The 14,379-nt window shown below is 39.7% G+C and overlaps 1 protein-coding gene across 1 annotated transcript; it reads left to right on the forward strand.

Annotated features, from left to right (window-relative positions):
• Positions 1-4,957: 4,957 nt before the first annotated feature.
• Positions 4,958-14,024, forward strand: ccng1 (cyclin G1). Its single transcript, NM_001006697.1, is given in 7 exon segments — positions 4,958-5,139; positions 7,278-7,541; positions 8,238-8,491; positions 9,170-9,248; positions 9,562-9,660; positions 10,538-10,732; positions 12,359-14,024. Coding segments are annotated over 5 exon segments (888 nt in total). The 5' UTR covers positions 4,958-5,139; the 3' UTR covers positions 10,730-10,732; positions 12,359-14,024.
• Positions 14,025-14,379: the final 355 nt, after the last annotated feature.

Below are 14,379 nucleotides of genomic sequence, written 5' to 3' on the forward strand. Positions count from 1 at the left end.
GCATATCACTGCTTCTGATTTAAACTCAAACGGAGCAGCAGGCTGTTTGGCAGTGATGACAGTATAGTATCCCTTCATTTTTATTTCATTTATTTAGAAAAAATTACATAGGTTACTTAGGGTCATACTTGTCATAGCTACAAAAATAGACAATGCTGATTAGTTACTGATAATTGTGTCTATGTGTGTTTTGGCAGAGGCAGTTCTCAGTATTGTCTATGGCAGGGTATTTTCTGTTGTTTAGTAACTGTGACAAGTAGCTGCTACTAAGTAGCTCTGTGTGTCCACCCCAACATTTGAACTTTTTTTTATCTATGACCCCCCCCAAAGGTTTACTATATGTTTGTAGACATTGTTAGGTATTGTAGGTATTGTTGTATTTATTTGTCATTTGAGTTTTTAGCTGGACTGGAACTCTGAGTTTCTGAGTTTGATTTTCCTAGAAATCAAAAAGTAAAGAGAAAAGGAAAATAGATTCTACTGAGAGGAGAGAGAATTCAAAACAAAAAGAACTATGTAGAGTTCATACATTATACTCATCTACAGGATATTTTATTCCAATGTTAAATATTCAATGTTTCTATTTTCATTGAAGTAATTGTTTCATGTTCTTATTGCAGGGCTTTGCCTAATGTTAATGCCTGATATAATAAATAAAAGATTGTTATACTAAGGATTATACTCCTGTAATACTTTTTCAGAGGATGTAGCTGCTGTGAATGACAGACCACAAGCAGATATATAGTAGCTGAGACAACAAGATTAACTGGACCTGAGCATTATTCACCACCATCAACCAGACTGTTGACTCGTGTAAAGAAATGATGATAACACGTGACTGCTGCACAATTATGTCACTACGCTACTATGAGCAACTTTGAATACAGGGACATCAGCTGGGGTATGGCTAATGCAGAATACCTGCCAGAGAGACAGTACATTTGTGGTAGGTAGGGTAGAGATTCCCTTTCTCCCCCTCCAAAACCAAATGCACACAGATATAACAAACACATATCTGACACAAGGTGCAAAGCGCAGCTCTCCTATGTGCATTATGAATGACAAGCAAGCTTGGGCATTGTGGGGGTTGCCCCTGCTGCCTACCTTCTCTCTGAAGTGCTACCAAACAGGGTCTAAATACAGAGCGAGGGGCAACTTTTTGGCTAAACTTTAGGAGCACAAATTGTTGCACCTCAGGGATCAACACACAAACTGTATTGGGGCAAAAAAACGGGGTGCTTTGCTTATTGTCCAAATGATATTGATCCTTAAAATGCTGCATACATGTGTCAATGCTATATAAATAGGATTGTAATTGTGCTCTGCCTATAGCAAACACTGGCACTAACAGGGATACATGACCATGCTTACCTGCACACCTTCTCCTTGGGATTTTCAGTGTTGCTCCTGTTCCCTTTATGTATGACGACGGGTTACTCTTCCCAAAATGATGACCTGCCTTTGCAAATGATTCTGTAGCTTTATAAGCTGGCTCATAAAAATATGCCCACATCCCAGTCGGCAAATTAGGAATGACAGATAAGGATTCCTCTTGAACAATCCCCACCTGTATCTGCAATTGTCAGTCATAAACAGCACTTTTCCCATTTGCTCTCCCTGAAAGTACCTCCCTAGTAAAAATTCCCCATAATAATTTCCAGTGGGATAGGAACTGTACAGAAGAATCTTTGAGCAGAACTGGGGGATTTTCTTTCTGATCCTGCATTGAAGCCAGTAGTAGAGAGAGACCAAAGAATTGCAGGTTGGAGAGTTTAGTCACTAGGGCAAGTAATAGGCTTCACAGACACTATATTAAACTAAGGTGGCCATACACTATTAGACATTAACTGGGCAATATCAGCGTAATACAATAGTTTGGGGGATAGGACTAGCGAGGACCGCATCAGTGAGCTGATGAAGTCCCTGATCCGTCGTGAAAATCAAACCTGCCTGATTGACATCTGGCTAATTTTAGGCCAGATATGGGTTGGGTAGGCCCATTAGGTGTCCCCATACATGATTAGATAAGCTACTTGATTGGTCTGAAGAACCCAAATCAGACGCTTAAATCTGTCCTTGTATGGCCACCTTTTAGCTGTAGGACAATGGGAGCAAGGGCGGATTCATTTTTCTTTCCATTAATTGTCTTATTATGCAAGTGCACCCTTCCTAGTGTTTGGTTGGTCTGGTTGAACCCCCCTTTGACTCTATATGAATCTTTATGAACTTTTGTAGGGGAGATTGTTGTTCTTGGCTTCAGTGAAATAAGTACTGTACATTTAATCTTTGTGTGTATATACAGGTATAGGACTTGTTATCCAGAATGCACTGGAGGTATCTTTCTATAATTCGGATCTCCATATCTTAGGTCTACTAAAAAATCAGTTAAACTTTAATTAAACTCAATAGGATTGTTTTGCCTCCAGTAAGGATTAATGATATCTTAGTTCGGATCTAGTATAAGGTTTTATTATTACAGGGGAAAAGGAAATATATATATTTTTAAATGTGAATTATTTCATTAAAATAGAGTCTATAAGAGATGGCCTTCCTGTAATTTAAAACTTTCTGGATAAGGCTAATGACAGACGAGGCGTCTGGCGTATATTTTCTGCAAGCCGAAAGTAGCACCATCCGCCTCCTACCTGTCCCTGCACCCAAATGAATGAAATACACTTGGGTGCAGGGACATGTAGCCAATATCTGCCGAAGATACAAAGTCTCACGTTTTTTGGCGGATATCGGCTACATATGCCTGCACCTGAGCGTATTCCATTTATTCGTGTGCAAGCACAGGTAGGAGGTGGATGGCGCTATCTTCGGCAACCGATTTTTGGCTTGCTGAAAATATATGCCAGCCGCCTCGTCTGACATTAGCCTAATGGGTTTCTGGAAAATGGATCCCATACCTGTACATATACATAAAATTAAACATGTCTGTAATGTATACTGTATAAGCACTTGCATGCTTGCAAGATAAATAGATAAATGAAAATAATGCTAAATAATTGTATTTTTATACATGAAACAAGAGGTGCAGTACTTATTCAATGCAATGGAGTATAGAACATGTCAAGGCATGTTCCATTACATTGCTCAGTAGGAAGCAGACATGTCATTGGGTAGAAGCTAGCGCACATCAAAGGTTAGCCTGAAATGCCTGGTATGTCTTACGTTATGCAATGACAAATGCACCAGATGGTTCTAGAAGCAACTAGTAAATTGATCCCGGCGGGCGTAGAGCCTGGGCTTTACTTCTGGCAGATTATTTCTGGAGTCAGACTACTCTAAGATTGTATTCATTTATGAGATCCATAAGCAATCTGCACATTATAAAAGAGGCAATTAACTTTACAATTACCTTTCAGTGGGGTGCTGACAGTGATATTCTGAGACAGTCTGCAGTTAGTCTTCATTTTATATTTTGCACTGTTTTTGGAATACTTGCCTTTCATTTGTCTTTTTTTCCAGTCAAATTTTAAATACTTTTTTATTTACATTTACTTTATTTTATTTACTTTTTCTAGTTATGTTTTAGTCCACTATTCCACACTCTTAGCAACCTGATTGCTAAGGTAAGTGTGACCCTTTTTGTATGCTTGGTGGAATAAATCCCTACACCCCCTATGCCCTACCTCTTTAGTGTGAGAAAATAGTTGTTAGACAGCCTGGGGATCCTGTTGCTCTCCCCTTAACTAACCCCAGCTCTTGGCTGCTACTAGCTGTGTTTGATGCAGTTGCACAATTACGCAAAACTGTAAAAGTATGGCAATTTATCACAAGAGCTGTTGCTTTTTTGTGTGCAAAAAGTGATCTTTAATGAGTTGAATGCCCTCTATTTATTGATTGCTGACCCACAGTTGCCTATTCTGGTTAATTTAATTATCATTAGCACATTCAATGTCTTAATCAGCCTAGTCATTTCATGACAACAGCCGAGAATAAATAGTGGTTCCCAGGCAGCAATTATTATTTTACTGAATTTAAGGCCCACTACTATACAGATTTTATAATGCCACTGAGTGAGTATCACTCGTGAATGCTGACTGCTTGAAGGGTTAACATATATATGCACAATTCTAAGTAGGTCTGTGTAAGTGCTACTTTTGTTGTTATGATAACCTTGTCCATCTTGTTTTTGTGCAAGTTGCATTCTGTCCTTGTTGATCTCAGCAATGCTCAAGGCTAACAAACTAAAATAAGCTTCAGCAGCTACTCTAAAATGACTTTTTGTTTTCTGCTAATAACTGCAAGGCATATGCGCCCACCCCATGATACGCAAGCATAATGGAATGTCTTTATCTACATGTGTATATAATCTATTGCAAAACTAGCAATAAACTGAATTTGTTAGGAGATTCACTACTTGTCTGTGTCCATATCACACAATAGTGTCTGAACAAGGAGACCCAGGGTCCCAATAACTGGCCTTAACCCAACACTGCTGTGTCCCCAAGCAATGCTGGCTTACAGTGTGCCCACAGGAAACAAGAGCCTGGAAAATGCCATTATGGCCCAGTTGTGTTACCACCGCAAGGAGCAGAACTGTAACCAACTATTGTGATTACTGTAACGTATATACATGTATCTGCTTATAAAAGCAATGATAAACAGGGCATTTTGTCTCCTAGGCATAACTGGGCTCCTAATATTTCATAAACATCTTCCCATTGAATAGCACTGTCATTGCTGTATTGCTGCCAGTGCTTTCACTTTGTAGCTTGGAAATGCAGCAGTGAACACTGAAGTGAAAAAGGAGAGTATAATGTAATGAAAGGATTCCAGAGATATTCCACTAGATGGCACAAAGAAGCAAGAATCAGCACTGCTAGGAGTATTCTGTTACTAAAGCATAAGGCAGACCAATAGAGTTAGAGGGTTGGGCTTGGAGGCCTGCTATATAACCAGTTCCCATGGAACATTCTGTAGTCAGCTGAGTAAAGCAGCGCTTGGGGGGGTTTCTTCTTTGGGGTGGGGGAAGCTTAATTCAACTTTCTTACAGCAACCGTCGCTCTTTATGCTTTAACTGGTGGTTTATATTCCCTTTAATCAACTCAAAGGACAAGAAAGAACAAATCCAAGATCACCTTTAAGCAACTTCAGTAACATAAGCGTCCGACCTCCCGCACCCTATAAAAGGTAAGAATTTTCTTGGGCTGTTGGTGACGATACCGGGGGATCATACAGAAGGGTGGAACAGTTGTCTTTTTTCAACCCAAATTAACTATGTAACTAGGATAGCATTATAGCATTAAGGTTATTGTGTAACCTCTGCAATGTACGTAACATTGTGATGTAGGTCAGCGTATAGTTGAATTAGTGTCTTTGTATATAATCATTTAGCTGTTACATTATTTTGTTTATCCCAGGAATCCTTTACTTTTGTCCTGGATTGGGCAACCTTGCACCAAATATTGTATATTATTCTTTCTTCTACCAGTATCGACAGGCCTTAGCATGGTGTTTATGGGGGTAAAATAGGCTGTTTCTCTCATTTTGTAAAGAGGCCCTTGCTGTCTGGTCATAGATTATATCACTTTTCGGCCACCTTTGCAAATAAATCACATAGCATTAGGGAAAATGAAATATTTCTTATTTTATTAGAGTCCGAGCTCCATGGATTTTATGACCCAGAAGTGTAAATCTTCTAGGCAGCAGCACTGACACTAGGCCTATATGTTACTGCCTGTGAGACAAGCCTGGACTAGTCCCTGACTGGAGAAGGGGGGGGGGGAGCTGTTCCACCATAGCCAGGGGGAGGGGCTCTGTGTACAGCTCTGCTCTCTGCTCATTGCTTTGTCCTTTCAGAAGACTGTAGCGTCAGACTGGTGCTTCAGGGTCCTAAAGCTACAGGAGCTTATGTAAAATCCCTGATAAGGTGCAGGCCTAGAACTATCCTGAGTAAAATTTGAAGCGTCATTATGATGTTTACATTTACGCTGGCCTATAAGTCTTTCTGTAGACTCAGCACCAGTGGAACTTACATTCTAAGGTCTCTTTCCCATAAGCTATAAAGTTTTATCAGTTTTTTTGGCACCCTGAGAAAACCTATGCAAGCATTTTAAATCACTTATAGCTATATATATATATATATATATATATATATAATAGGAATGTATTAAATGTTAGAATCACTGACAAAGGTTAGGCACCCCCAATGATTATATTTGCTTACCTGGTACCCCAGTCAGTGCAGGAAACTGCACCAACCTCCGGCCTCCTTATATTGTTGAATGAACTTTCACTATTGGCATCAAGCATCATTGGCATCATTCTTACTGCCCAGCTGGCAACCCTATATGTCGGGGGTACTTCTGAGTGATTACCTTGGAGCGATCGTCTTCCTTTACTTTTTTGGTTTACATTGACCCCTGGCTGAGGCATGCCTAACATTTGGCACCCCCCCCCCCCCCAGTTATTTAACCTTTCCTTAGGTTAAATCACTGGGAAGGGTTTCCAAATTTTTAGGCACCCCACTTACCAGCTACTCCAGACTCGTTAAAAAAAAAAACCACAGCAGGCCAGGGCACTGTTTACTGACCACCAAGCCGCCATCTTTTTCTGGTCGTTTAGGCATCCCCTGTCAGGCTTGCATAAGCACACTATAGATTCTTTTTCTATTTTTATTGCGCCCTGTAGAATTGGCACGGGACTCCCTTTAGGACAAAAGAAAATGGCTGCACAGCGCTCCGCAAACAGTACCAAGAGCATATAAGTTTGCCACCTTTGCTAAGGCCAAAACCTGGACAAAGAGGGTTTGGTTAGTGCAATGACATCTGGGGTGGGTCCATGACATCAGGGGTGGGCCAGTGACATTCAAGTCAGGTCTGTAATATTGGGAGCAGCACTATGAAGGGACACGGTTGTAACTGGACGCATTTTTGGTTTCACGCTGAACCCAGACATCCACTTTAAAAGCTGCTCTGTCTGAACAGTTGGCAACCCTAAGTGTGTGCCCTGGGTTATATCCAGGGTAATAGATAAGCAACAAATCTTGAATCCCCCCACTAGTGATTTTCCTTTTCCTTTATTGTAGCCTCTTTTGGGGCAATAAGTATCTTTTATTCCTTTATGTGCCATGGGGCTTTGATCTTACTGTACCATGTAATGCCACTAAACAAGGCACAGTGTTTGACAAAAACAAACCTGTAACTATAGATTCCATGGCATTAGCAGTTTAGTACCGTTATGCCAGTGTTGTAGGTAAGTTGTATTTAGTTTATAAATCAATTTGAATTTTGAGCTAAGGATTAAAATTCTATGGGTGTTTTTTCCAGATGATTGAAACACTTGTAACATCCAACGCTCAAGATCTTCTTTGCCAACTGAACTCACTCTTGGAGCTGGAACTGAAATGCCAGCCGAAAGCTTGTGGTTTACGTCTGATTGAATCTACCCACGACAATGGCCTGAGAATGACCACCAAACTGCGTGACTTTGAAGTGAAGGATTTGCTTAGCTTAACTCAGTTCTTTGGCTTTAGTACAGAGACCTTCTCTTTATCTGTGAATCTTTTGGACAGGTTTTTATCAAAAATGAAGGTGAGTATTGGTAAAAATTAGGTCTTTGTTGAAACTCAAAATATGCGTGCAGTCTGCCATGTTGTTTCCCACAATTCATTGTTATTTCCCAGAAACCAACATAACTAGGTTTGTAGCTCAGGTCAACAGATTATAGTGCAATACCATTGAATTTAAGCCACTCTGCCCAAGCTGTGGGTGACTTGGGTATCAGCAGATACAGAAGTAAGAACAGATTCTCCTCCTTTTCTTAAGGGCTGTGGCAGACGGGGAGACTAGTTGCCCGTGACAAATCTCCCTTGTCGCAGGCGACTAATTTCCCCAAAATACCATCCCACCGGCTAGTATGTAAATCGCCGGTGGGATGGCATAAGCGGCGCCGCGATTTGCCTGAAATCGTAGAAGTTTACTCTCAAGGCAAGACTTGCCACGTAGAATTGCGGGCGATTAGTCTCCCTGTGTGCCACAGCCCTAAAGGGGTGGTTCACCTTTAGGTTATACAATGTATGCTATACCATGGCCAGTTCTAGACAAGGGGCCAAAAAAATCCATTGGAGGGCCACATCCAGCCCTCAGGCCTCCATTTGTATTTTCAGCCTGTACTGCATAAACTTTTATAGCCTCATTGATAATAGAAAAATGTAAATGGCACTTTTTTATTTTTTGAAATTACAATGAAAATATCAAATAATTTCTGTTTCCTCTAATATCTTTTAGGTACAACCAAAACATTTAGGCTGTGTTGGGCTTGCCTGTTTCTACCTCGCTGTAAAAGCAATAGAAGAAGAAAGGAATGTTCCTCTGGCAACGGACTTACTGAGGATAAGCCAATATAAGTTCACAGTCTTTGATATGATGCGTATGGAAAAGATTGTTCTGGAAAAGTTGGGTTGGAAAGTTAAAGCTACGACTGCTCTACACCTCTTGCATCTCTATCATTCCCTTGTGTTTGACAACTTGACAGGTGAAAGGTATGATCCATACACACCATGCATGAACCATACAAATATATCATTGGGCATGAAAGCAAACCTTGTTGTGTAATAGATTCCTATACGTCAGCTTCCTTTCAGGGCCAGTAGCAATATAAGCACATTGCATAAAAGGCGCTGAAAGGGTTTTGTTTTGTTCATCCGTATGTAACACCACAAAGCAAGCATAGCTAAAAGGATCTTGTTTAATAATAACTGCCCCAAACCAGTGGCTCGTAAGCAGCATGTTATTTTCACCTAGTGTCTCTTGATAGCCCATCTCTGAACTGACCTCAGAGAAATTTGGAAAGGTCATAGCACTGTATGTGCATGATCTATGCTTCTATCTGTTTCTAGCATTGTATCAAGACCTTACTTCCCCTTTAACATAAGCCAATTTATTTACTAGAATAGCAGAAAGGGGAAAACCTTTGATATTTTGGACTAGATGGTTAAGATACAGAAGAAGCAAGCCAAATAGCTTTTAGCCCTTACTGCCACAGGCCTAAGGGGGTGCCTTTACCCCCTAGAGTACAAAAGGCCACAGGTTCTGTGTCAAACATTGCTTATAGGCTGTAATCTGATGGGATATTTCAATATTTTAATAGTAATGATCATAGCTTTAGAAGTAAACATTTTAATTAATACAGGCATTTTCATATTTATTGTTTTATCTAGGAAGAAGCTGTTTTCTCAGGAGAGACTTGTAACTCATCTGAAAGCTTGCCACTGTAGGCTTGGATTTTCCAAAGCAAAGGTGAGTGGAATGCAAAATGAACTGGGTACAGCAACTAAGTCCTTTAAAATTAGAATGGAGCTGTCCATGATATAGTGGAATATGGACAAATTTCCCATAGACAGACAGGAAGATAGTTAATCCGAATCATGCTGCTGAGGATGTTAATGGGTCTGTTTCCAGTTGTTAAGGTAAAAGCACTGCACATGTTCTATTCCAGAATTGGGCATCCACTAAACATTGGGTATCTCTATTACCCTCTCTTCAAAATCCTGCATTTTCTCAGCATGGATGGCCTTTCATTAACTCAGAACATGTTTTGCTTTCTTTTTAGCCCTCTGTGCTGGCATTGTCAATATTGGCACTGGAAATTCAAGAGCAGAAGCTGTTTGAACTATTGGATGCACTAGAGTGTCTGCAGAATCATTCCAATGTAAGAGCACTTATCTATAATTTTACTGCTATAATTAAACACTGTTATTAAACACAATGGACGACATGGCAGTTTGTGGCTTAATAAAAATGAAAATCGGTGTGCTTGTGGAGCAAATAAGCTTACTATAACTTGAAAATGCAAACCTCTGTGTATTTTATGGATATAGTTGTTTTCCATTACCTAGGCAGAGATAGCTGAAACGCCAGACAGGAATGTAGAATAGGCAGACCTGGTCATGGTCGGACTGGGGTACCCGGGGCTCACCAGGTACCTGACTCAAGGACCCAGCCACTGCAGCTCCCCGTCCCACGGCTACCACTTCACTACTTACTGTGCTCATAAAGTATAGATGCCATTGCATTTCACAGTGGAAATTACAGCAGAGGAGCATCTAGCAGGGGTGGCTGGCTTGTAGGCAGGTGGCAGGGCCCAACAGGGTTGGGGCACACTGGGATATTTACAGGTATCCTGACGGGCCAGTCTGACTATGGACCTGACTAGAAAAGGCATGACTAGGCAAGACTGGAACAAAGCCAGGAAAGGCTGGAACATGAACAAGACAATACTGAAATTAGACATGGTAGGAGCTAGGGAGAATCTTCAGGCCAGGAAGTAGAAATCTATAAGTGATAGGTTCTACCTAAACCAATAAGATCACTTACATTGGTAAAACATAGCAAGTTAGGTCACAAGAAGCCTCTCTAATGCCACCCTAGCCCAGTGGTTAGAAAAAAAAGGCAATATGAACCAGGGAGGTTGCTGGTTCAAATCCAAGAGAATCCGTACAATAATTAACACATTAGCTGGACCTTTGATTGTGTAACTATTCATTATTGCTTTTGAATGTTGTCTAATAACTGTTTTCAAATTGCAGATTAGCAGCAGAGACCTGCACTGTTGGAAGGAGATGGTAGGCAAATGCCTTGCCGAATATGCCTCTAGTAAATGTTCCAAGCCAAATGTTCAAAAGCTCAAGTGGATTGTGTCCGGACGCACAGCAAGGCAACTGAAGCACAGTTACTACAGGATAGCACATCTTCCAACAATTCCAGAATCTGGCTCCTAAAAGGTAGTGACTTAAAACATTATGGTACATAATTTGAGTTTATGACTTTATAGTTATATATGAATTACATTTCAAGTAATTTTTTTAAAGGGGAATAAACAATGTCACCAAATTGGGATAAAACATCTTTTCCTGATCCATATAAACTGGCAAACTGGCAGTCCTTGGAGAACATTATACTATCTGCATTATCTTTCCATTTATCTATTTAGGGAATTTAATTTACAATATGAATTTGCCCAATCCAGGACCACCTATAAAATGGTAGTTACAGTTTGAAGGTGTTATATTTACAGTTTTGTCATATTTCCAGTAGGGCTGTGGGAATAATACAGCTGATCACTAGTTGGCATAGTTTTTGGTTGGAACAATTCCAGAAGCTAATTATCTTCAAAGCCTTGAGTTCTCCCTAAACTGTATATTCATGATAATGTTCAGGGAAGTAATGTTCTGGGCACACATTATTTCCACACTTAACCCCTTGTTTATCACAGTCTAGTTTAGAAGTTCCCAAACTATGGTGCTGAAATCCATAAGTGGGCCCATATCACTGGCTGTTGGAGGGTTTCAATTACATGTTCTTCAGATTATTCCTGGAAGCCCAGTTTGAAGGCCAATTAAGGAAAGATCTGATACTTCCCTAGATATTCATGGAGCTATAGCAGGCTGGCCGACAAGATCACCTTTTCTTGTAGTTATGAGGCATTTTTAACCAATGGTAGAGGCTTAAATGCTTGAGTGCTAAGCATAGGACCCATACATGGAGCCCTTGTGGCTGTACCGTTGACCAGATGAAACTGCACTCTGCATCTTGCTAGGTATAAAGCACACTAGTGCAAGGAAACTGTAAGCTTGGCGCCTGCCTGGCCGAAGGTAAATACAAGGCTCCTTTGTGCCTAGAATCTTCCAGCCCTCTTGAATGATATGCATGTAGGGACACTCTGCCCATCCTACTTACATATCGTGCTGTTACCTTTGAGTTAAATTTATGTATGATGTAGACAGTAATATTCTAAGACAATTTGCAACTGGTCTCCACTTTGGAAGCAGTTATCTGGTTGCTAGGGTTCAAATTACCTTAGCAACGAGGGAGCAATTCAAATGAAAGACAGGTATATGACTAGAGAGGGCCTGAATAGAAAGATAAGCAGTAAAAAGTAACAATAAAACTGTAGCCTCACAGAGCAATAGTTTTTTGGCTGATGGGGTCAGTGACCCCTATTTGAAAGTTGGAAAGAGTCAGAAGAAGACGGCAAATAATAAAAGAAATATAACAAAAAAATAATAAAGACCACTTGAAAAGTTGCTTATAATTGGCCATTCTATAACATATTCAAAGTTAACTTAAAGGTGAACCACCCCTCTCTAGTTAAACATGGCTAAAACTAATTTGATCATTGATCATGGAGTTGGACATCCATTATTTTCTGTGCTATACAATTAATGAAACTGTTTGACTCTTTAGATGCTAATGTTGAACTAATGTCTTGACATTAATGAGGATTATAGCTCATCAGCAGAAAGTCCCATTTGCTGAAGTCAATCATGTTATATAAAAAATATATGGAAACTGTTTCCGTAAATACAAAAATATGGTTCCTTACTGATCACTATTTTTTTTTTTTCCAGGGTATCATCAAACATGCTTATCCACTTATTTAGTACGAACTGCACAACATTCATGTTGGATACATCCAAGCTGTGAAGCCTGAAGAAAACATGGCAGCTAGTTTTAGTTTTTTAGAATACAAAAATGTGAGAGGGAATTATTTTTTACACTTCTGAGAAATACGCACAGGACAAAATCCTCCTTAAATATGCGCTAAAAGTTTATTTTATATTGTATGGCTTGGGGAAGTGATATGATATACCTACTGCGACTACTATAGCACTTAATAACTATTGCCTATAATACAAGGATGAAAAACAGTAGATAGATTATGTTACATTTTTTTAAATGATATTTAAGACCTATGTGGGGTCATGTAATAAAAGACACTAAGTTTGCCCAGGTGCAGTAACCAATAGCAACCAATCAGCAAAAGGCATTTAAAAGCAAAGTTGCTATGGGTTACTGCTCCTGGGCAAACTTAGAGTCTTTTTATTACATATGGGAGTTGGAGAGAAGAGTGCATGGAGTGCATATGGTTGAGATCATTTGGGTTATGTTGTTTTTTTCCCAGGTGCACTGCCTGCCAAATACACTACAAAAACAGTTCTGTTCTTTTTCCACCAATAGATCTGCTGTGTAATCAGACTTTGCGTAGTTGCAAATTAGGAGTGAAATCTTGTGCGCCTTTACTTCTCTGAAAATGAAATGCACTTTATTTGTTTTGAAAAATATTTGCAAATGTTTTATTGTTGCCTGTATCCATGCAATCGGTGAGGGAACCCTTATGAAAGTTAGATGTGATTGGGATTAACCGGCCATCAGAACATATTTATTTGAGGATCAGGGGACATGCTCGTCTCGGTAAAAATGAAACCTTAAGCTCAGTATAAAATATGCTTTAACTTAGCAACATTTTCAGCGGCTTTGTGTGTGTGTGTGTATATGTGTGTATATGTGTGCTTGTGTTTTTAAACTGTCTAGAGCAACCGTGTTTATGTTCCTCCGTCTGACTTTTCCGTTGCATCTTCACGAACATGGATACTGTATTTATTTGAGTACCTGGGACTTTAAAAGTACGCAAGATGGCCTACTACGATACACATATATTTATTCCCATATAATAAAAGTCTATTCTGTCTGCACTGGAATGGTCAAAAGAACAGAGGATAACACACAATATAATAAGATTTACCTGATTTTAGTTTTCCATGGGCTCTTTTAGTACATCAGTGTTATGTAACCCAATTAATTTATTCATTATTCATAGTATACCTTTAGAAATAAGTTACTCTAGGCTAGTACTCCCTAGCAACCAAATGGGAATTCTGCTTTGATTAGTCTTAAATGCAGTTAATTTATCATGGCTTATTGCTGTTTGGTTGCTGTGAGTTCCTACTGTAAAGTAAAATGACACTTTTCTCCTTATACTGTCCTCCGAATGTGTCGGTGGCTAAAGTATTGTGTATGAATAGTAACAACAGAAACAGAAGCTAAGCAAAGGTTTGCAAAACTGGGTATAACGTTGTGGGTATATGGGTAAACTACAGCACTTGCTTATTATCAGCAGGTCGGTAAGCTGGTACATGTAGTAATACAGACCACTGTATAGAAATGGTGACAAAAGTGCCTCTATACAATGTAATAAGATTTGTACCTTTCAATAAATGTATTGAAATGCTGAAAGCTGAGTCTGTTTCTTTTTGATAGCAAAACACTGTCTTTCTTTGGTTGGAAAAACTAAAGGTCACTTATATAGGGCTCATGTTGACGGGGACATCACAAAAACCCATCACATGACTGTAGGGGGACCATCAGGTCAGAAATATTTTTATGGTGCAGATGCCACACCCATTCAGCACTGTAGCCCCTCTCCTTGGTTGGGAACACAGGCTGGACAGGCAATTTAACACCCTCCTACTCTTTAACCTCCTCCCATGGAAATCCTTCTAGTTTTATCCCTTCCTAATCTTCCCTGGTGGATGCCCTTTTCTGGTGGCATTAAAGTGTAATGGGATTTATGACGTAATTTCCTGACGTG

The sequence above is a fragment of the Xenopus tropicalis genome, chromosome 3 (assembly GCF_000004195.4).
Source record: "Xenopus tropicalis strain Nigerian chromosome 3, UCB_Xtro_10.0, whole genome shotgun sequence".
Classification (NCBI taxonomy): Eukaryota; Metazoa; Chordata; class Amphibia; order Anura; family Pipidae; genus Xenopus; species Xenopus tropicalis.